This window comes from Culex pipiens, chromosome 3 (assembly GCF_016801865.2).
Source record: "Culex pipiens pallens isolate TS chromosome 3, TS_CPP_V2, whole genome shotgun sequence".
NCBI lineage: Eukaryota > Metazoa > Arthropoda > Insecta > Diptera > Culicidae > Culex > Culex pipiens.
Genome location: NC_068939.1, coordinates 178,685,036 through 178,707,988, shown reverse-complemented (window position 1 = coordinate 178,707,988; position 22,953 = coordinate 178,685,036). Strand labels below are relative to the sequence as shown.

General features: G+C 38.2%; 1 protein-coding gene across 1 annotated transcript; it reads right to left on the bottom strand.

Moving 5' to 3' along the window:
• Positions 1 to 2,792: 2,792 nt before the first annotated feature.
• Positions 2,793 to 22,585, bottom strand: LOC120432380 (uncharacterized). The gene is made up of 8 exons (XM_039597574.2): positions 21,951 to 22,585; positions 21,731 to 21,885; positions 20,953 to 21,487; positions 10,187 to 10,381; positions 9,924 to 10,121; positions 9,748 to 9,867; positions 9,507 to 9,680; positions 2,793 to 4,009 (listed from the first exon to the last, which is right to left on the bottom strand). The coding sequence occupies exons 1-8, from the start codon at positions 22,009 to 22,011 to the stop codon at positions 3,672 to 3,674; spliced, it is 1,776 nt and encodes a 591-aa protein (XP_039453508.1). The 5' UTR covers positions 22,012 to 22,585; the 3' UTR covers positions 2,793 to 3,671.
• Positions 22,586 to 22,953: the final 368 nt, after the last annotated feature.

The window sequence follows — 22,953 nt, the reverse complement described above, 5'->3', positions numbered from 1 at the left end:
TTTAAAATTTTGCTTCATATTTTTGATTTTTCCAACAATCACCATTAAAAATCATATCTCCGCTGACAGATTTGCACCATCCTAAACTCTAGCGCAAAAGTCGCTTTTCAGTCCCCTAAAACATATTTCTTTCCGTGTACCTGTTTTGTTTTCTTAAAAGTTCGATTTTTTTAAATTTCCAAAACCCATGCAAACCAAAACAATACCTTCTGAGTCGCATTCTGTAAACTTAACAGAAGCGCTTGTTACATCTCAAAACCAAGGTTGTTAGGGTTCGTTCAAAAATTACGTCCACGAATAGGGGGAGGGGGGGGGGGTCTGAGGTTTGTGACAGCCCATGTTAAAAGTATAGGAAAAGTGCGTGACAGGGGGGAGGGTCGGGGGGTCTGGAATCTCGAAAATCTATGGACGTAATATTTGAACACACCCTTATCGAGGTACGATATAACGATAACGATGATTCTATCGTTATCTTTATCGTTATTCTGATAATTCTATCGGCGATGATTTCGGACGGACGATAACTTGTTTTAAAAATATATCTAAAATTGACTTAATCCAACCAAATTATGTTGAATTTTCGGGTCTCCTACGAAAGGCCGAATCTCAAAAGGCCGAATCCCGAAAGGCCGAATTTCAAAAGGCCAAATTACTCGAAAGGCAGAATTTTCATAAGGCCGAATCCCAAAAGGCCGAATGCTCAAAAGGCAAAATCCCACAAGGCAAACCGCGCCCAAAAAGGCGGAAACGCATTACAAACGAAGTTTGGAATGCGTTTCCGCCTTTTTGGGCGCGGTTTGTTATAGTTATTTTTATAAACCATAGTTATGTAATAGACATTTGTTTCGAAATAAAGAAGGCATAACTTTCTAGCATTGCTGCTAACTAAATTTTAAAATTTTATATTTATTTGCCGCAAAAAAATAATTGATATTATTTGAATTAATTTAAGTACTTGGTGACGAATGATCAAATTTCGGTTATCGTTACCATAATTCAATCAACAACATGATTGAAACACTTTTGAAATGCTTTTATTCATTCTACTCTACTCATGTGTATGCATGGTAACAATATGATCGGTAAAGATAAACAGAATGTTCTCATTATGTACTTATTTCGCTTAAAATTATAAAAAAAAAGAACACAGTTCGTTAGTTTACTGTATCTTTGAACATCATCATGAAATCAAAGAAAATCGTGAAAAATGAACAACATTCATGAATTCCATAATCATTCTGCATTTCGAGACATTCGGCTTTTTGAGACGTTCTGCATTCTGGGCAAAAGACAAAATTCGGCTTTTTGAATTTCGGCCTTCCGAGATTCTGCCTTTTGAGTTTTGGCCTTTTGAGGCAATCCCGAATTTTCAATTTTTTTCTATAAGAAAATATTTTTTTGATAATATGGTATGTTTCAAAGTGTAAATACTTCAAACTAAAAAAAAACACAAAATACCATATTTTCTCGAAAATACTCAAATTTTAGCAATTCGAAATTTTGCATGCATTTTCACCGTTTTAGAGTTTGAATGAAATACTCAAATTTTCAACAAAAACTGTAGTTTTTTGAAAGTACTCGAATTTTCCAAATTTGAAATATGGGTATCAAAAAAAAAATACAGTATTTTGTGATAATTTGAGTATTTCATTCAAAAAACTTTTAAACAGTGGAAATGCATGCAAAATTTCAAATCATTTGATAACCATATTGCGAATTATAAAAATTTGAGTAATTTCGAGAAAATACGGTATTTTGTGATATTTTTTTAGTTTTTAGTATTTATACTTTGATACTTAGGCCGTTGCAAATATTTCGATGCCAACATTTCAAAAAGCATCATGTACACACCATCCTTTTTGAGAAAAACGCATTTATAGCATCCATTTTCAATTCCCATTTTAATATAAAAGCAAAATAAGATGTTCTAATGATAACAAACGATGAAAAACGTTGCTTTTATTGATACTTGATCATCCAAATTCAATAAAACATTATTTCCGTAATTTTATTTGAGAAAAACAAACATAACTTCTTTTGAAATCACCAACGTCTATATCACCCTGCTGTCATTGAGGGGGTCGCTTTGTTATGATTCGTTTTTCTTCGCCGAATGTACATGGCGCTTTGTTCATGTTGCTTTTTTTTCGTCACGAGGTTCATGTAGTCTTTTATTTGACAGGTTGACAGGGCTATATAAACAGGGACTGCTGATGGCAGGGATTTTGTTTATGTTACTTTATTTAAAATCATGATTAAACAGACTTTACTGAAGTAACTTTTGCTCATTTTTGGTGGAGAGTTAGCTTATTAGGAGTACTTTCAGAATATGCAATAACCCAGAAAGTGTCAAAATTTACATGATGCCTTTTGAAATGTTACCGTCGATTTTTCAAAGTTTATGTCAATGTTTTTTTAAATATTGCTATTTTGCATATTAAAATATTGGAATTTAAGAATTTTTAATTCCTGAATTTAATAATTAGATCGGCGATCGGTGATGATTATGATGATTTTACGATCGTCCATACAAAAAAAAAATAGATCAGTGTTACAAATTTTCCTAGAATAGTTTATTGTTTTGTTCTGCTTTGTGTATACGTTTTGAACCGTGACCGCCCATTCTCATAAAAAATAACATTCATGCAAGGAATTTCGGAGAAAATAATTGAAGTTATCGATACTTTTTCCTATACGATTTATTCCATATCAATAAGCTTGTTCATTTTTATTTTGTTTTTGGTTTCAATCCGTGACAATTTCATAATTTGTTGCCCATTTTTTTTTGTTCATTTTCTTCTGTTGGCTAGAGATATTTTCACTTCTACTTCTTTCTTTATGCTTCTGCTTAGAGCCTTTCTTCTATTAGTTAAGCCAAGCGTGTAACGCGCGCGCAACCATTTCTAAATCCTTAATTTTGATCGTCTCTTATGCTGTGTTCGCTTTAATTCAAAGTTTAGGGGGTTTCATACACGTGTGTTGAAGTTATGATTACATTCCGGGGAGCTTTGATATTGCTATGTACAATTATACGAACCCACACCTGTGTTGTGTTGTTTTTCTGGTTTCTGATAGTTTTATTCTTTTTTCTAATTGTTAGTATCGGTAGCAAAGAATGATCTTTGCCGCTCGTTAAATTTATAAAATAACATAATCTGTTAAACCTAAGCTAGTATCCAACGTGAAGGCCGCCAGAAAGGGGGCCAATTTTAAAGATCTTTTTCTTCTCTTCAAACTTCACTATCGTTATCACATTTTGTATCATAATTTTATTCAAGATAAGAAATAAACTGCAATATATATTTATATAAGTTTGCGGGGGGAAGATAGTAAATAAAACAGGACGAATAATATGTGCTCATCCAACGCTGCTTCCTCCCTCTTTTTTTAAGTGGTTGACTAAATTTTAGGTTTAGGAAAGGTTCTTACTCTTTGTAATTCGAAAACAGTCTTTAAATTTTGAGAGAGAGAGAGTGCGAATCAATCTTTTTTTGGGGAATTTCTTCCGCTGAATTATTCGTGGAACTGCAGGAATCTGTTACAAAAACACTCCGGCCAGCAACGGCCGTCGGACGGGTACGTCCAAGAATACTGAAAGCCTCAATTTGACAAAAAACCCTTTAATCCTTCAGATTCAGCAACCTAAAATGACAAAATACGAAACGAAAGCCTCAGGTCATCGACCCGTAACGCAGCGAGCTTTCGCCGACGGCCGACGGTGACATGTCCCCGTCGCCGCCGTCGTGGCTAGCGCCGCTCGAGCCCAGCCGGAACCGCGGCAGCCGCAGATTGTCCCGCAGACTGTCGAACAGCCGCTGCTGGAACGTTTTGTACTCCATGTCCTCGTCGTCCAGCGAGCTCGTGTCGCCAAAGTTAAAGTCGGCCACCTCGACGATGAAGCGCTCCCGGTTCTGGATGTAGTAGGCCACGCCAAACACCACCAGAATGACCGCCAGCAGGCAGAACCCGATCGGGACCACGATGACGGACAGCTGCGACTTGGGAATGTCTGTGCGAGGAATTGAAAGAGGGGTTAGAATTTGTTTAATCATTCTGGCCGAAGTCTATGAAAAAAACTTATTTTTCATCTTCAAAATTTTTAAACCGCAATTTTTGTTAAGTTGCTTGGAGTTTTCATTTTATTTTTTTTTAAACAAGATTTTTTTATATTTTAACATTTAAACTTAAAAACTTTAAAAATGTATAGTTAAAGAATTGTTAAACAAATGAACTAAAAAATAATGAATTTATTATTAAAAAATATAAGAATTTAAAAATATAAAAATTGAAAAAAAAGTTTTTCAAAATTTGAGAAACTTTGGATTGGATTGGGAATTCAGGAATTAAAAAAAAAGGAATTTCAAATTTAAATTTAAAAATGTTACAGTGAAAGAATTGTCAATCTAGTGAAATAACTTTTTTTAGAATTTAAAAAAAAATCTATCAATTTAAAAATCCAAAAACTTAAATGTTCTGGAGTTTCAAAATTTGAGAAACTTTTTATTTTAAACTTTTAGCTTCAAAAAGTAAAAATTTTAAACAATAAGTTTTACAATTTTTAAATAAAACGAAATAGTTTATTGTCGTTTTAAAATTTAATAATGTTGAATTGGGAATTTACCCTGGGCCTTGTAAAGTCAAGGGGCATGATTTGATCCTAGTGCATTAGTTAAAATTTGGGTATACATTATTTTTTTATAAGCACTATGGACACCACTTCATGCTACGAGAACTCGCTTTGCCGCAGCCCCAGGGCTTAAGCGTTGACCGATAAGCTGTCTTCGTGAACTAGGTAGTTCTCCGATAGTGAAAATATCACAATTGCACAAGACACCGCTGCTTCTGTGACTTTTTCACTATCACAATGTGGGATTTAGGTGGGACTTTAGGATAGTACAATTGATTTGTTGCTTAGCACTAGCATTTAAAATAAATCTGTATCTTTTCCAAATCTATTTGATGATAAATTTAGTTGCAATTGTTAAGTTAGAGTAATGCTGTCAATAAACTTTGATAGATGTAGAATACTAGGCATTCTTTTATGTCAAATTGTCCATAGAGTCTCGATCAATCAATAATGTAATGATATCGGACAAAATTCGTTGATCTGTTGAACTAACGGTTTTCGGATAATGGTTGTATTGACCATTGTTGCGAATCGAGGAACTACGGATCTTTTGACGTAAATGATCATTTCTTTTTAAAAACGCGATTTCTATCCTATTTGTATATCTGTTCATAAATTTTTATTGTTTTTGATAGAAGTAGTACTGCAACAGTTAAAGGAACGTTTAGTTTTGAACATTAAGTTGAGAGGATTTTAGATTAAAGGTTAGATTTTCAATCCAAAGTAGTTAGCAAATGAATATTTGGACTTAAATGAATAATTGAATAAGTTGGACTTATGAATAACACACAACTGTGCATTTATTCTAGGGTCAGATCCATACAGCGTCAGTGTTTATTTGGTCGAAGTGTACTAATTCATTGGCAGATCTGATTCTAGTTGTAATGTACGACAAGACTACTGACGGACGTGACAGGACGAGGGCCCAGTTTAGAGGTTTCAACATCAACGATGTGCGGCTGGACCACCCTCCCAAAAAAAAAAAAAAAAAAAAAAAAAAATAATGTTGAATTGGGAATTTAGGAATTAAAATATTAGGAATGCCAACTTAAAAACTTTAAAATTTTATAGTTAAAGAATTCTTAAACTAGTGAAATAAAAAACTTAAGAAAAAAAAATTAAATCAAATTATTCGCTCTACTGCTTTGCCTTGGCGTTCTCGATTAAAATTTTAGAATTTATTACAAAAAATTTAAAAATTTAAATATTCAGGCATTTTAAGAACTTAAAACTTTTAAGCTTCAAAAAGTAAAAATTTGAAACAATAAATTTTACAATTTTTAATAAAACGAAATTGTTTTTTTTTAGTTTTCAAATTTAATAATCTTGAATTGGAAATATAGGAATTAAAATAATAGGAATTTCAACATTTAAACTCAAAAACTTTAAAATTGTATAGTTAAGGAATACTTAAACCAGTGAATTAAAAAACTTAAGAATTTATTATAAAAAAAATCTAAGAATTTAAAAATCCAAAAATTTAAAAATATTAATATTCCGGAATTCCAAAATTTCTGTAAATTTAATAATGTTGAATTGGGAATTTGGGAATTAAAAAAAAAGGCATTTCAAAACTTAATAACAAAACTTTAACTTCAAAGTGAAAATGTAGGAATTTTTTGGGAATTTTGAAATGTAGGAATTTGAATTATAAAATTGAAGGACATTTTTGAAAGTTTTCTAATATATGAAAAAAAAAACGAAGTTGACTTTATAGCTGTTGGCCACCATTGCTAGTACCAACCACTAGTGTCTTCCTTTTAACTACAAGGACTTCGCCGCCCTGGGCTCCTAAGTGTATGAAAGTATGGCACGGAGCGACGGCGCCGAATACCCATATTAACACAAAGAATTTTAGAGCGCCCGCCGCGGGATTCGAACCTGTGACCTTTGGATTGTGAGTCCAGTGCGCGGTCCGATTGATCCACACGGGCGGGACTACTATATGATGTAAAATTAATTAAAATTTAAGAATTATAAAACTTTAACTTTTCAAATTTAAGGAATTTTAAAATTGAAAACTTAAGAACCGAAATTGAAATATATTGGAGTTTTAAGGATTAAATTTGAGATTTAAAAAAGTAAAGAATTAACAAAATAAAGAAATATAAAATTGAAGAAAAAAAACTTTAAAAATTAAAAAAAAAAGTACTAAGAACAAAACAATCAGGAATTTAAAATTTGAGAAATAAAAAGTTCAGGCATTTAAAAATTTAAGAATTAAAAAAATTAAGGAATTATACAATTTAAAATGATGGGTCTCGTGGCGCAGGGGTAGCGGCTTCGGCTGCCGATCCCGATGATGCTATGAGACGCGGGTTCGATTCCCGCCTTATCCACTGAGCTTCTATCGGATGGTGAAGTAAAACGTCGGTCCCGGTTTCTCCTGTCTCGTCAGAGGCGCTGGAGCAGAAATCCCACGTTAGAGGAAGGCCATGCCCCGGGGGGCGTAGTGCCAATAGTTTCGTTTTTTTACAATTTAAAAATATACGTTTTTGCACATTTTAAGAATGTAGACATTTAGGCAAATGCATGAATTTGAAATTTTAAAATTATAAAACCGAAATTTATTTGTTTAAAGTTTAATTGTATTTAAATGTCTAATTTACAATTTAAGAATTTAAAACTCAAATAACTTAAAAATTTAAGAATTTTTAAACGTTACAATTTCAGAAAAGAAATAGATTTTTTGGAGTATTTAATATTGTATAATTTTACAATTTCATAAATTTTCTTTTTGCTTGTACTGATTTCCCTACCTTTTATTTTTTATAATTGTATTTTAAAAGGCTAGTAGAAATTTAATTTTGGGGTTTTGTCCCTCATCTCTGTACGAGGTCAAGCAGTAAAAAAAATAAAGCTATACTTTATACATCGAAATAAAAATAATAATTTAAAAACGTTTTATAATTTAATGCAGCGGCAATATGTTTGTAAGCTTCTGATAAACTTTGAAAAATATTTGCAACGACCATTTTAATAATTTAATAATTTCATAATTTAATAATTTAATACTTAAATAATTTAATAATTTAATAATTTAATCATTTAATAATTTAATAATTTAATAATTTAATAAATTAATAATTGAATAATTTAATAATTTAATAATTTAATAATTAAATAATTAAATAATTTAATAATTTAATAATTTAATAATTTAGTAATTTAATAATTAAATAATTTAATAATTTAATTATTTAATAATTGAATTATTTAATAATTTAATAATTTAATAATTTAATAATTTAATAATTTAATAATTTAATAATTTAATAATTTAATAATTCAATAATTTAATAGTTAAATAATTTAATAATTAAATAATTTAATAATTTAATAATTTAATAATTTAAAAATTTAAAAATTTAATAATTTAATAATTTAATAATTTAACAATTTAATAATTTAACAATTTAATAATTTGATAATTTGATAATTTAATAATTTAATAATTTAATAATTTAATAATTTAATAATTTTATAATTTAATAATTTAATAATTTAATAATTTAATAATTTAATAATTTAATAATTTAAAAATTTAATAATTTAATAATTTAATAATTTAATAATTTAATAATTTAATAATTTAATAATTTAATAATTTAATAATTTAATAATTTAATAATTTAATAATTTAATAATTTAATAATTTAATAATTTAATAATTTAATAATTTAATAATTTAATAATTTAATAATTTAATAATTTAATAATTTAATAATTTAATAATTTAATAATTTAATAATTTAATAATTTAATAATTTAATAATTTAATAATTTAATAATTTAATAATTTAATAATTTAATAATTTAATAATTTAATAATTTAATAATTTAATAATTTAATAATTTAATAATTTAAAAATTTAATAATTAAATAATTTAATAATTTAATAATTTAATAATTTAATAATTTAATAATTTAATAATTTAATAATTTAATAATTTAATAATTTAATAATTTAATAATTTAATAATTTAATAATTTAATAATTTGATAATTTAATAATTTAATAATTTAATAATTTAATAATTTAATAATTTAATAATTTAATAATTTAATAATTTAATAATTTAATAATTTAATAATTTAATAATTTAATAATTTAATAATTTAATAATTTAATAATTTTATAATTTTATAATTTTATAGTTTAATAATTTAATAATTTAATAATTTAACAATTTAATAATTTTATGGTTTAATAATTTAATAATTTAATAATTTAATAATTTAAAAATTTAATAATTTAATAATTTAATAATTTAATAATTTAATAATTTAATAATTTAATAATTTAATAATTTAATAATTTAATAATTTAATAATTTAATAATTTAATGATTTAATAATTTAATAATTTAATAATTTAATAATTTAATAATTTAATAATTTAATAATTTAATAATTTAATAATTTAATAATTTAATAATTTAATAATTTAATAATTTAATAATTTAATAATTTAATAATTTAATGATTTAATAATTTAATAATTTAATAATTTAATAATTTAATAATTTAATAATTTAATAATTTAATAATTTAATAATTTAATAATTTAATAATTTAATAATTTAATAATTTAATAATTTAATAATTTAATAATTTAATAATTTAATAATTTAATAATTTAATAATTTAATAATTTAATAATTTAATAATTTAATAATTTAATAATTTAATAATTTAATAATTTAATAATTTAATAATTTAATAATTTAATGATTTAATAATTTAATAATTTAATTATTTAATAATTTCACAATTTCACTATTTCGTAATTTAAGAATTTAAGAATTGAATAATTTATTATAATTTGAAGTTTAATAAATAAGCTTCAGGTTTAAATTAATAAAATGTGCGACTTACTTTCGTAGAACTGCAGCCCAACTTGGCCGATGTGCTCGGACACGTGATTCTTCAGGAAGACCAGCACGGAACGCTGATCCGGAGTGTAGAAGAAGCGCGTAAACACAAAGTTACAATGATCAGACTGCTCCCACACGCTGGGACAGGTTTCGTTCTGCGTAATGTTGTGTCCACCTTTTGAGACCAAGAGAAGAATCTGTTAGGGACAATCTTCGCTGAAACTCAAACTAACAAATCTTACCGACAACGATGTGGTAGCAGATGTGGAACGGCGGCGTCCCCGAACACTGGAACACCAGGTTGGCCATGTTGCCCTGGTGGACCCACTGCGAACCGGTCACGTTGAACTTGGAGATTGGATCTGTGGAAAAAACGCCTGTTTTAATTCCGCTAAAAAGTTTTTCTCAAATCACTCACGCTGCACGATCACCTTCCGGACAAAGTGGCCGTACGTCTTCTTCGGGTCGGGCGGCACCATCGAGCTGTTGCCGCACACGAACGGCTGGCGCGAGTCGTCCACGTTGAAGTCGGACTTTTTGATGATGTGGGCTGGGAGTTCACCCGAGTCGTCGGACAATTCTAACAGATGCTCCGGGATGTGCTCGCCGACGATTGCTGTGGAAAAAAACAGTTTTCTTGATCATAACTACGAACAGCGACTTCAAGTCGTGCGAACGTACCTGTTGGATCGGACATGTTGAGCAGCAGGGGACTGACGCTGGCCAGGGTATCCCGCAGGGAAGAGGATTGACGTCTTCTTCGGTTGGGTTTGACGGTGGTCGTCGTTGTGCTGGAACTCGTGCTCGTGCTGGTTGTTGTTGGTGCCGTACTGGTAGTTGTAGGGGCTGGCGTTGTTGTGGTTGTCGTGTTTGGGGCTGAAATCGAGCAATTGTGAGGTTATTCCAAAACTGTAGTTTCAACGGGTAATGTTCTGATTTCCTTCAAACTTTTGAAATATTTTTGTTTTGTAAGTTGAGTTTTGGACAGTGTGCTTTGCAATTCTGGCCATGTCTATAGCTAAGTATGGAGCCCCAATTTAATACATTCTAGGTACTCGAAGTTCACATCGCTGTTAGGGAGCCGCTCATTTTACTTTCGAATTCTTTGCATTTTTAAAACATTTATAAAAATTTATTTTTTTCTATAGTAAAACTAAATTGCCAAATTTAAAATCGAACGATGCAAAAATCGAATGATTTCGATTTGTCTGAAAGTAGATATCTGGAGTTTTTTTTTTTTGAAAAGGTCCTGTTTGGGTAGAACCAACGTAGTGTGTAGAATTTTGACTTAAACCCCTTAACCGTGTACAGTCCACTTCCCAACACAACATCACACATACACTGACACAGCAAAAGGCCCAGTAAATGTCACTTCCCCCTAAAACTTCCGTTAGGAGCGATCATTCTCGAACAAGCAGAATAAAGAGCAACACGTTGTTTAGAGTTCGTCGCGACTTTTCTTTTTTTTCGTTTCGACCGCAAACATTTATGGTCCTTCGAGCCGGATAAGTTGAACCGTGCGATTTCCCGATGGAATCGATTACCGCGAAACGGAATTCTCTCTTTGCGAAAGTGAAACGCGAACTCGAAACCGCGGAACGAGTGAAGACGCAAAACCCCTCACTCTCTGAGGTTCGTGAGCGTCTGGTGCGCCTCGAGGCGCTGGGGAACAGTTTCTTCGACGTCCAGGACCAGTTCGAGGATGGAACCTCAGCGACCACCTTGGAAAACCTAGTCTCGGTCTTCGACTACCGGAAGGAGTTTGAAGATCGGTACTATGCAGCGAAGGCGATCTACGCTGCCCTCGACGAAGGTTCCGGCGCCAGCGATCGATCGTTCGCTGAGCCGGCGAACAACCTGAAAACTGCGGTAGCGGCGCTGTTGGAAACGCAACGAGCGCTCCTGTCCAACCAAGCGGCCCACGCAGCCCAGCTGAACCAGATTCAGCAGGGAAACCCACCTCCAGCAGGACAACCAGCTCAAGCACAACCGGATCCCTTCATCAACGTCCGGCTTCCTCCAATCAACATCCCGAAGTACGCGGGAGTCCGGAAAGAATGGCTTCCGTTCAAGGACCTGTTCGTCAGCACCATCCACAGCAAGGAGTCGCTGCGGCCGTCGCAGAAGCTGCAGTACTTGAAGTCGCTGCTGGAGGGCGACGCAGCATCCCAAATTAGCTCATTCGGCATCTCGGATGACAACTACCAGCTGGCGTGGGACAAGCTGCTGAGGAAGTACGACCAGAAGAAGTACACCGTGTTCGCGCTTGTGAAGGAGTTCCTGGACCAACCTGTCGTGTCAGACGCAACCGCTGGCAACCTCCAGAAGCTGGTCACGACCTCGGACGAGGTAGTTCGGCAGCTCGACGTCTTGGGCGAGCAGTACCAGTCGCGGGACCCCTGGCTGATCCAGCTGCTCTTGGAGAAGATTGACGAGGAGACGCAGGCGCTCTGGGCGCAAAAACTCGTCACCTTGGAGAACCCGAGCCTCACGGATTTCCTGAAGTTCCTTGAGGACCGGTGCGACGCCATCGAAACCTGCTCATCATTCACACGAAAGTGCACTTTGAGTGGAGCGGGGGCGAAGAAGGAGATACGAAAGCAGCCGGCCAAGCCAGCTGAGAAGAAGGTGCAGAGCTACGTCACAACACCGCAATCCTGCCCAAAGTGTTCCAAAGAGCACTTGCTGTTCCTGTGCGAAGCGTTCAAGGCGTCCAGCGTCGCCGACCGTCGGGAGTTGGTGCAGAAGTCCAGACTTTGCTTCAACTGCCTGAGGACGTCGCACACGGCAAAAACCTGTTCCTCGAAGCACACCTGCAAGACTGATGGATGCAACCAGCGTCATCATACGCTCCTCTGTCAACACGGCGGCAGACAGGCAGCTACCGCAGGGCTTCCGGGTCAACAGATAGCAGCGATGCCGGTCCAGCAACCGGCCATGGAAGCTCAACCCACGGTTCCGAGTTTCAAGGCGGAGGTCACCAGTGATCCAGCTGTAAAGATCACCGTTCTACCCACTGCGCTCGTCAAGCTGCGCGGTAAGAATGGTGTCTTCCACACTGCTAGGGCGATGATAGACTCGTGCTCTGGCGCGTCGCTGATAAGCGAGGCCTGCATGACGCGACTCGGGATCAGCCGGAGCAACGCGCGGTTCCCAGTAACCGGAGTTGCCGGGACACAAGTAGGAACCACCCGGGGAATGGCGCTACTGGAGATTGCACCCCGTTTCAGCGACGAAGTGGTGATGAAGACGCAGGCGTACGTGCTCGAAGTGTTGGCTCCCCCCACACCGTGCCAAAGCTTCAAGCCCAAGCAATTGGAACTACTCCGAGGGCTCCAGCTAGCCGATCCGGAGTACTACAAAGCGGGACCGGTAGACGTCATCCTAGGCGCCGAGCTGTTCCTGCCGATTCTACAAGCGGGCCAGGTTACAGACGAGGACGGTCTACCCGTGGCCCAGAAGTCATCGCTCGGCTGGCTCGTCGCTGGCAAGTTCGGTGGTGAAACAATGCTGCAAACAAATCTGGTGTCCTTCACGGTGCAGCTAGATGTCAACATCGACCAGACGCTGCGCAAGTTTTGGGAAACCGAAGAAGTGCCAGCGGCCAAGGTACTCACCGTCGACGAGAAGCGCGCTGTTGACATCTTCAACACAACTACCAGGCGCAACGACGAGGGCCGATTCGTGGTTCGGCTCCCCTTCGACGACTCCAAGCCGGCATTGGGCGACTCGCTCGGTGCGGCACTCAGAAGGCTGCATGCGATGGAGCGGAAGTTCCTCTCGAATCCGCCGTTCAAGCAAGCCTACCGCAACTTCATGTCCGAGTACCAGCAACTGGGACACATGGAGCTCATTCCGCAATCCGAAGTCGACAAGCACCCCAGCGAGTGCTTCTATTTGCCTCACCACGCAGTCCAGAAGGAGGACAGTTCAACAACGAAGTTGCGTGTCGTCTTCGATGGCTCGTTCAGAACCAGTTCTGGCGTGTCGTTGAACGACCGGTTGCTGATTGGTCCAAACAACAACGAGGACCTGTACGACGTCTACTGCCGCTTCCGCACCTACCCCGTGGTCTTCGTGAGCGACATCGAGAAGATGTACAGGCAAGTACGGGTGGACAAGCAGGACACGGACTTCCAGCGGATCGTCTGGCGCGATGATCCCGACCAACCGGTGCAGCACTACCGTCTGACGACGGTGACGTACGGCACTTCAAGCGCAGCCTACTTAGCGACCGAGTCTCTCCGACAAGCGGCCCGAGACAACGCTGAGAAGCACCCCGTAGCAGCTGACAGGATCCTCAAAGGGTTCTACGTGGACGACCTGATGTCCGGCGCCGACACAGTCGAAGAAGCTCAAGAGCTAGCTGGCCAGATCACAACCATCCTGGGCGAAGCTGGATTCGTCCTCCGAAAGTGGTCCTCCAACGCACCCGAGCTGCTGGAGAACATCGCAGACAGCCGACAGGGACCAGTCCCTGTTGAGTTCACGAACGTGACAGCATCGGTCAAGGCACTTGGGATTCACTGGTCTCCAACTAGTGACTGGTTCGAGTTCAAGGTCAACCTGGACATCAACAGCCCGAACACGAAGCGTCAACTCCTCTCCGACGCATCCAGGCTATTCGACCCGTTCGGATGGCTCGCTCCAGTGATCGTCAAGATCAAAATCATCTTCCAACTGCTGTGGCTGTACGACTTGCTGTGGGACGACCCGCTGCCACCCCTTCCCGAAGCAGATTGGAACACCATCAAGCAAACGCTTCACCTGCTGGAGCGGATTCGAGTGCCCCGCCGAATTCCAGCCTTCAACGGCAAGTTGCAGCTGCTCGGATTCTCGGACGCCTCGGAGTCGGCGTACTCTGCGGTTGTTTACGGTCGGTCTGCAGACCGCAACGGGAAAATCCACATCGTGCTGATTTGCGCTAAAACCAAGGTTGCGCCAATTCAGCAGATCTGCGTCCCAAAGCTTGAACTCAACGGTTCCTGGCTGCTGGCCGCCCTGATGAAGCGAGTCTCCCTCGCTTTGTGCCACCTCGAGCTGCAACACTTTGCCTTCACGGACTCGGCAATCGTACTGGAATGGTTGTCGGCGCACCCCCGCAAGTGGAAGACTTTCGTCGCCAATCGAACGTCAGCGATCCTGGACTTCCTGCCCAGGAGCATGTGGCACCATGTGTCATCGAAGGACAACCCGGCCGACTGTGCGTCGCGAGGGATCTCGCCGCTCGAGCTGCTCAACCATCCGCTGTGGTGGGACTCCCCCTACTGGGCCCACAGCGAGCAGTCGTTCTTGGAACACTGCGCAGCACCGGCACCGAAGGCACCACCCCTCGAAGAACGACAGATTCGCACATTCTGTCTGGAGATTGGCTCCCCGCGTAGCAACTTCACCCTGGAGCGCTACCTTCTCGATCGGTTCTCCTCGCTACGCCGCTGCACTCGGACGCTGGCGACGATCCGACGGTTCCTGTTCAACCTGGCGCGACCGAAGGTGGAGCGCTTAACCGGACCGCTGACACCGGCGGAACTCAAGGTAGCTGGTCTACAACTCGTACGACTAGCACAACACGAAGCATTTGCGAAGGAGATTGCCTGCCTGCGCAAATCGACCGAGGTTTCCAACAAGAGCAAGCTGCGCCCGCTCTTTCCGTTCATCGACCGGGACGGAACACTGCGTGTCGGTGGAAGGCTGCAGAACGCCGACATCCCCTACGACATGAGACACCCGCCCATTCTGCCGCAGCAGCACCGACTGACAACACTTGTCATTCAAGACCTTCACCTGGACAACCTACACGCAGGGCCTACCTTGGTGATCTCAACCCTCAACCAGCGCTTTTGGGTGATGGGATGCCAGACGGTCGTGCGACAGCAACTGCAAAAGTGCGTCCGCTGCTGCCGAATGAAAGCCAGAACCGCTCAGCAACTGATGGGAAGTCTTCCGGCGGTGCGAACAACGCCGGCCAGAGCATTCGTCCACGTCGGAGTCGACTACGCAGGACCAATCCTCGTCAAGAGCGGCAACCCAAGGAAACCACACGTGACAAAGGGCTACATCGCAGTGTTTGTATGTCTCTGTACGAAAGCTGTGCACTTGGAAGTCGCCGGCGACCTGTCCACGAAGGCCTTCTTCGGTGCACTCAAACGGTTCATCGCCAGGAGAGGACTGTGCACCGAGATATGGTCCGACAACGGGACGAACTTCGTCGGAGCCGATCGGCAGATGCAGGAGTTTTTCGAAACCGACGAGTTCAAGCAAAAAGCCGCCCACTTCGCTGCCAACATTGGGATGAAGTGGACCTTCATTCCGCCTTCCGCACCCCACATGGGAGGATTGTGGGAAGCTGCGGTCAAGAGTGCGAAGACCCACCTGCGCAAGGTCCTGGGAAACGAGTCGGCCACCTACGAAGAGCTCTACACCATCCTGACGCAAATCGAGGCCTGCCTCAACTCGCGTCCGCTTTGCGCCATCTCCAACTCTCCCGATAGCTGCGAGGCCCTCACCCCGGACACTTCATCATCCAGCAACCGATGAACCTCCTGCCGGAACCCAGCGTTTCGGACGTACCGCGCAACCGACTGGACAACTGGCAGCTCGTCCAGCAGAAGGTGGAAGAAATCTGGACTCGTTGGCGCAACGAGTACGTGACGTCCCTGCAACCGCGCAGCAAGTGGCAATCGGAGATCGACAACCTGCAGGTCAACCGCTTGGTGCTGGTCAAGAACGAGAACACCCCGCCGGCCCAGTGGGAGTTGGCCAGAGTAGTTGCGACACACCCGGATCGCAATGGAATCGTGCGGACCGTCACGCTGCGCAGAGGAACAACGGAGTACCAGAGACCGATCCAGAAGTTGGTTCCACTACCGACTGATTGAGGCTACTGCCTCAAGGTGGGGAGGATGTTTGGGTAGAACCAACGTAGTGTGTAGAATTTTGACTTAAACCCCTTAACCGTGTACAGTCCACTTCCCAACACAACATCACACATACACTGACACAGCAAAAGGCCCAGTAAATGTCACTTCCCCCAAAAACTTCCGTTAGGAGCGATCATTCTCGAACAAGCAGAATAAAGAGCAACACGTTGTTTAGAGTTCGTCGCGACTTTTCTTTTTTTTCGTTTCGACCGCAAACAGGTCCAATGAACCAAATTTTCAGATTTTGCTTTTTGGGTGTTTTTTAATATTCCTGACTCAAGGCGGTTTTAAAAACACCCAAAAAGCAAAAACTGGAAATTTGGTTCACTGGACCTTTTCAAAAAAATAAAATAATAAAAAAAAACTCCAGATATACCTAAGCCTTGACCTAAGCATTTGAAATCAGAGGCAAACATTTTGATAGATATTTGCAACAGCCGTAAACTTTTTAATGATTTTTTTAATTAAGGAAATTCAGAAATTTATAAATTTAGCATCTTATAATTTAAATTCATTTTTAATTCAAATTAGAATTCTCAATTTCAATAAATTAATTTAATTTTATAAGTAGATAATCAGTTCTCAATTTCGTATTGCTTATTACCTAATAGAGTTGAGGAATTCCTTTCAACTATGGATGTAATTCGATATTCTAACAATGCACAGTGGTCCAGATCGTAAAATTAAGTGGAAAATGGATTTTCCAAAAAAAATGTGATGTTTTGGAGCTTTGGTGTCTTCAGAAGATTTGTTGCAAATGGAAAGAGGCAACTTCTGGTTTAATTGAAATCAGGGTGGTTCACGATTAGGAGAAATCTTAAATTTCAGGAATATGTTTGGGTATTTTTCTGTCTTCTGGGTGGTTTGCCATTAGGGTGATTTTGAAAATCAATGTTTTCAGTAACATTTTTGTGCTTTTTTTGTGTTTAAAAAAGTTTTTGGGCTTGCCAATCCAAGCAACTTTGTCGAAGATACCAACATTTTATCTCGCAATCTAGGCCATCTACGACCAAATTTAGAGAAAGCATCTGAGCAAACCTTCAAAAATCTGTTTTTTGAACGTAGCAATTCAGGGTTAAGTTTTAGAGAAAAGTGGTATTGGGGGTCCCGCCCGTGTGGATCAATCGGACCGCGCACTGGACTCACAATCCAGAGGTCACCGGTTCGAATCCCGCGGCGGGCGCTCTAAAATTCTTTGTGTAAATATGGGTATTCGGCGCCGTCGCTCCGTGCCATACTTTCATACACTTAGGAGCCCAGGGCGGCGAAGTCCTTGTAGATAAAAAGGAAGACACTAGTGGTTGGTACTAGCAATGGTGGCCGACAGCTATAAAGTCAACTTCGTTTTCGGTATTGGGGGTACTTTTAAAGCTCTTAAAAAGACACATTTTTATTTTTTTGACAAGTCAATTTAACATAAGCCATTTAAAGTAAAAAAGATACAAATTTAAAACTCAAATATCTCGAAAAGACGCAGGTCAAATTTTAAGCACTAGGTTGCATTTGAAAGAAAAGATCTAGCACTACAAATGCTGAAAAAATCTCAGGGTGATTTTCTTTAAACTCGAGCTTTTTTCATTTGAAAATGTAGTTATTTTTAAATGTATAACTTTCAAGGAAAATGTGTATGGGACCACCCTATCGAAATTCCAAAATTGTCCAACTATATGTTTTTCCATGTAATTTTGCCTGCTGAATCTGAATCTGCCCTCCGAGTTGAGCCAAAGTGTCAAATAATTGATTTTGGTCATATTTTGGGTTGATATGACAATTTCACATAGAAACCCAAAATATGACACAAAATCATTTTTTTTGACACATCGGCTCAATTCTTTTCTCTAAAACTAAACCCTGAATTGCTACGTTCAAAAAACGGGTTTTTGAAGGTTTGCTCAGATGCTTTCTCTAAATTTGGTCGAAAAGGTGTAGATTGCTAGATAAAATTTTGGTGTCTACAACAAAGCTGCTTGAATTGGCAAGCCCAACAACTTTTAAGAAGACAAAAAAAAATCCCACAAATATTCCTGAAAAGTTAACCGCGGACCATCCACATTTTCATAGCTCCAAAACTTCTCAATTTTTCGGAAAATATATTTTCTACTTAATTTTGCGATCTGGACCACTGTGCAATGGGATTGAAAGAGAAGGAAACACCACTAAAAAAATCCGTCGAAATTAAAAATTTAAAAAATACAAAATTAAAAAAAAATCATAAAAATTTTCAAAATTCTTGAATTAAAAAAAATCATTAAAAAAACGAAAAATAAAAACAAAAATGAAAAATCTTACAATAGGGTCCTACAGCCCGTTGTAAATTTTTATGTACAACGGTTAAAACACGGTTTCTGATTTCTAATCATTTTTTTTTTCATTTCAATGCAAAAAAAAAATGACAATACAACATTTTATTGATGGAACAACTATGGTAACCCTTGGAACGAGCTGTCAACTGCCCACCATTGAAAAAACGGCTAATATCCACTTTTGGCAAAAACGAGATATTAGCACCAGGTGGTAGAGGATGTTCCAACGCATCTTCTGGAACTTGAATTTTACTGAAATAGTGCTTAGACTTGGCTGCCGATGCGAAAAACCAAACGGCTAATATGCCACTTTTATGGGAAATTGCCTTGACGGAGATTTTGTCACAAACACTAAAACGCGTTTTTCTCGGAATACTTGATTTGGCATAATAGCCGAATTTTCAATTATGGGCAGTCAAGTAGGACCTTTTCTGTCAAGAAGGGCCGCGAGGTTAATTTTTTTAAATTGATTTAAAAATCCGTTTTAAATCCTTGTACAAAGAGTCATTGTGCTCAAAAAAATAAGCTTTATCATTTTTAACAATAATATCCCAAATCTAGGCTTAATTTTAGGACCCAATTAAAAAAATAGAAAAAGAAGCGCTCAATTGTAGTCTAAATTGAGCGCTTCTTTTTCTATTTAAAAAATATGTTAAACAATAAAAAAAAACTTCATATAGGGGAAAGTGGGGCAAGTGTAACAAGCTAAGGAAATGCTCGTTATAACCCACTAAAAACGTAAAAAAACAGTCGGATTTTTTATAATCTTCTTATTCCAGGTCTTGACTAAGACTTTGATAGAACAAGTTTTTAAAAAATCCTGCTTTTTAATGTAAAAAATTGACTTTAAAATTTTTGATTTTCCATACGTTCTACTCAAATAGTGGGGCAAGACGAACAACCCGTTGGGGCAAGAGGAACAATGCATGAACTAACTACGAACGATTGTTCCTCTTGCCCCATATGGTCGTCTTGCCCCACCTTCCCCTATGAAAAATTTTAATTTAAATTAAAAAAAAATTAAAAGTTTAAAAATAAAAAAAATATTGGAATCGTTTTCTTTAAAATTCTCCTATTTATCAGCTATTTTGAAGGTTATTTTGTATTTTTTCCTTCAGTAGATTTACTCGATTCTTCCAGCAAACTCTGCTCCCAACTTTAAATTAATCAGCTGTTGAAGGGTAGTCTACATCTCAGCTTAGGATAGTAACATCACTCAAGTAATGCTTAAACAACAAAATAAATGAAAAAAAAAGCTTTAAAGGTGAAAAATAAAAAAAATAGTTCAAAGATTCAAAAAAATAAAAAATGTTAATATTATAATATAAAAATTCAAAAAATAAGAACTTTGCATGTAAAAAAATACAAATTTAGAAACTAAAAATGGAAATATAATAAGGTTAGTACAAAATCCTTAATTATCAAAGCTGTAATCCGTGGTCAAAAAATAAGTAAAAAGTATAAAAAGCATTGATTGAAAATGTTATCAATACATAGAAGATCCAATAAACAAAATATCCCATTTTTGCTGGAGCAAGAGAATGGACAATGGAAACATTAATTTTTTAGGCCTTTGTTTCAACTATTTCAAAATGGCTCTAAATGGTTATCAAAGCAGGAAATGCATTTTAAATTGATTTCAGTTCATTGCGCGTCTAATTTAATTGTCATTTTAAAGTTTATCGGGAAAAAAATTGGCTTCCTGATTTTTCGAGCCATAAACTTTGAAAAATATTTGCAACGGCCTTAATTTAGAGGCCTTATATGGAAATTTCAGTTTTGCGATCCCAAATTAGTTCAATTTGACCTGTTGTTACATTCGTTAAAAAATAAAATGTTGGCCATCTTAGATTTCACAAAAAATTAAACAAAATTAAAATATTAAAAATAAAAATAAAACATATATTTTCAAAACAATTCAAAATTGTAAAAAAAAATAATTTCAACAATTCTTTCAAATTTGAAGACCACGTGATTTATGCACGATCGCTCAAATTTGACTAGAATTGGGTCGGAGAAGTTGATTTTGATGTTTAAAAAAGTGAGACAGTAAAAAAATGTCGTTGATACGATTTTCCGAAATTTTTAAGAAACCTTTGGATAATCGAAACTCCGGATACACGGAACAACACACTCAGCATATCGAATTCCAAATTTGAAATATTCATGTGTAGTCCCGATTATCTCCAGTTAACGGGAAAGTATTTTTTAAGGAACTCCCTACCTTGAGTCGTAGACGTTGTGGAAGTTGTTGTCGTCGCCGGAGTAGTTGTAGTGGTGGTTGTAGTTGTAGTAGTTGTTGTCGTGGTTGTTGTGGTCGTCGTCGTCGTCGGTTCCGGCAGCTTATCGTACGAAACCACGACCAACGCCTCAATAGTGTACTCTTCGTTCTCCTTGGTAAAATTCGCCAGCTGCGTAAACTCGTCCGACGTGCCAATGTACTGACAGTTGACGAACCAGTACGTCCGGAAGTAGGTGGCCTTCTCGAGCACGCGCTTGTCACTTTGGGTCAGCACGATCGTCTGGTTCAGCGGGACCGCACTGGACACGTACTCGCTGTCCACCGTGGTGGTGTTCTGGGTGAGTTCCATCTTGCCGTTCAGCAGGCTGGTCAGATTGAACGAAATGGATTTGCGTGCGATCTCCAGGTACGTGATGTAGTAATAGTGCCGCACAATGACCTGCGTGGAGTAGGTTCCGGCGTTGATGTTGTTGCTGTACGATACCGTCCAGTTGAAGGTTGGGATTTTACTTTCGGCCTGTTGGGGGGGAAGCGGAGAGACATTTGTTAAACGATTATATTGAATTCGTTATGCAACACACGTCGCAAATCGCTGACCAAGACCTCTAACGAGTGCACAATAAGCTGATTAAGGGTTTAGAGTACCTCCTCATCGACTGTAATTTCTAATGCACTTTCCGTTGCATTCAAATGCAAAATTTAAATTACTTGTATTGAGCAGGAAAGACAATTTCCTGGACGTGACTAGGCGGAACCTCACCTGCAGCTTGTTGCCCAAGTCGTCCGTCCAGGTCACCTCGTACTGGTCGTTCACCGGCTTCCCGTCGGTCATTATTGTGGCAAGGAATTCCACCGTTCCTCCCAGCACCACCGAGCCGGATGTTTTCAGGTCAATGGTGTAATCGGCGGCCAGAACTGTTGAAAGAAAGCAAATTAGAACTAGAACTTGATAACAAAGGGGTGTTTTCTCCGTGACTCACCGCTGCGGGTCGCTATCACCAGCACAAGTGGCATCATCGTCCAGAACCGTGGCCACTGCATTTTTTATGTCTTTCTGATTCCTCACAAATCTACCAACAATCTCCCTTTTCCGAGACAAACTGTCCCCCCTGGGTCAACCCGAACGTTTCCGTTCTAATCTAGTAGGCTGATGCTGATAAGCTCAACCAGCAGTGACTTAAGACGCATTTAGCTCAGCTCGGATGCTGCGCGCCGCCGACTTATCTCGCCATGAGTCCGCCCCAACTTTGCTAACTACACAGCCAGTGGCCACCGACCAATCCGAGCCCGATTCCGTATGCTAATTATTCCACCTGGTTGCGTTGCAAAACTATTTCGTCTGCCTTTTTCCCTTCTCCCGTCGGAGGGGGAACCGACTTTCGCCAGCCAGCCCACTTTGATTGAACTTATGGACAAACCAAAAATAAAATTATGTCAACGTAGTCTCGAATTGTTTTTTAACTTTTCAGCACGCAATTATCACCAAAAATTCGCGACAAAGCTAAACTTTAATCGGAAAGCAGCGAGTGGCGAAAAAAAATAACAATGATGATGACGATTTGGAATAAAAATCGCGAGGGTTGAACTGACGGGACTTTTCTGCTTCAGCCAGGCTGGTTTTGGCCTCCTCCTCTGCGAAGAAGAAGCGGATGAAACGAAAATGAAACTTGATTTTGACAGCGCGCGGAGGGGAAGTGCGACAAAACGAAACGTCAAAATTCGTGCCGCTGATGAAAAATATGTGTGGACGCCGTAAACAAACTTCCAGAGATCGGATACTTTTGCAGCGGTACGAAGTCAGGGTTCTTAACAACTAATTAGTTGTGATTCAAAGCCCCGGATGGGGGACTCAAAATCAAAATCATTTTTTTTTCAATTTCAATTCGGTTTTATTAGTGAATAATCATGTTACAATAAGTTCTTTTGCAGTTCATAACAGAGTTTTGGAGTTTCTTTCAGCTATGTGTTAAATCTCAATCCATT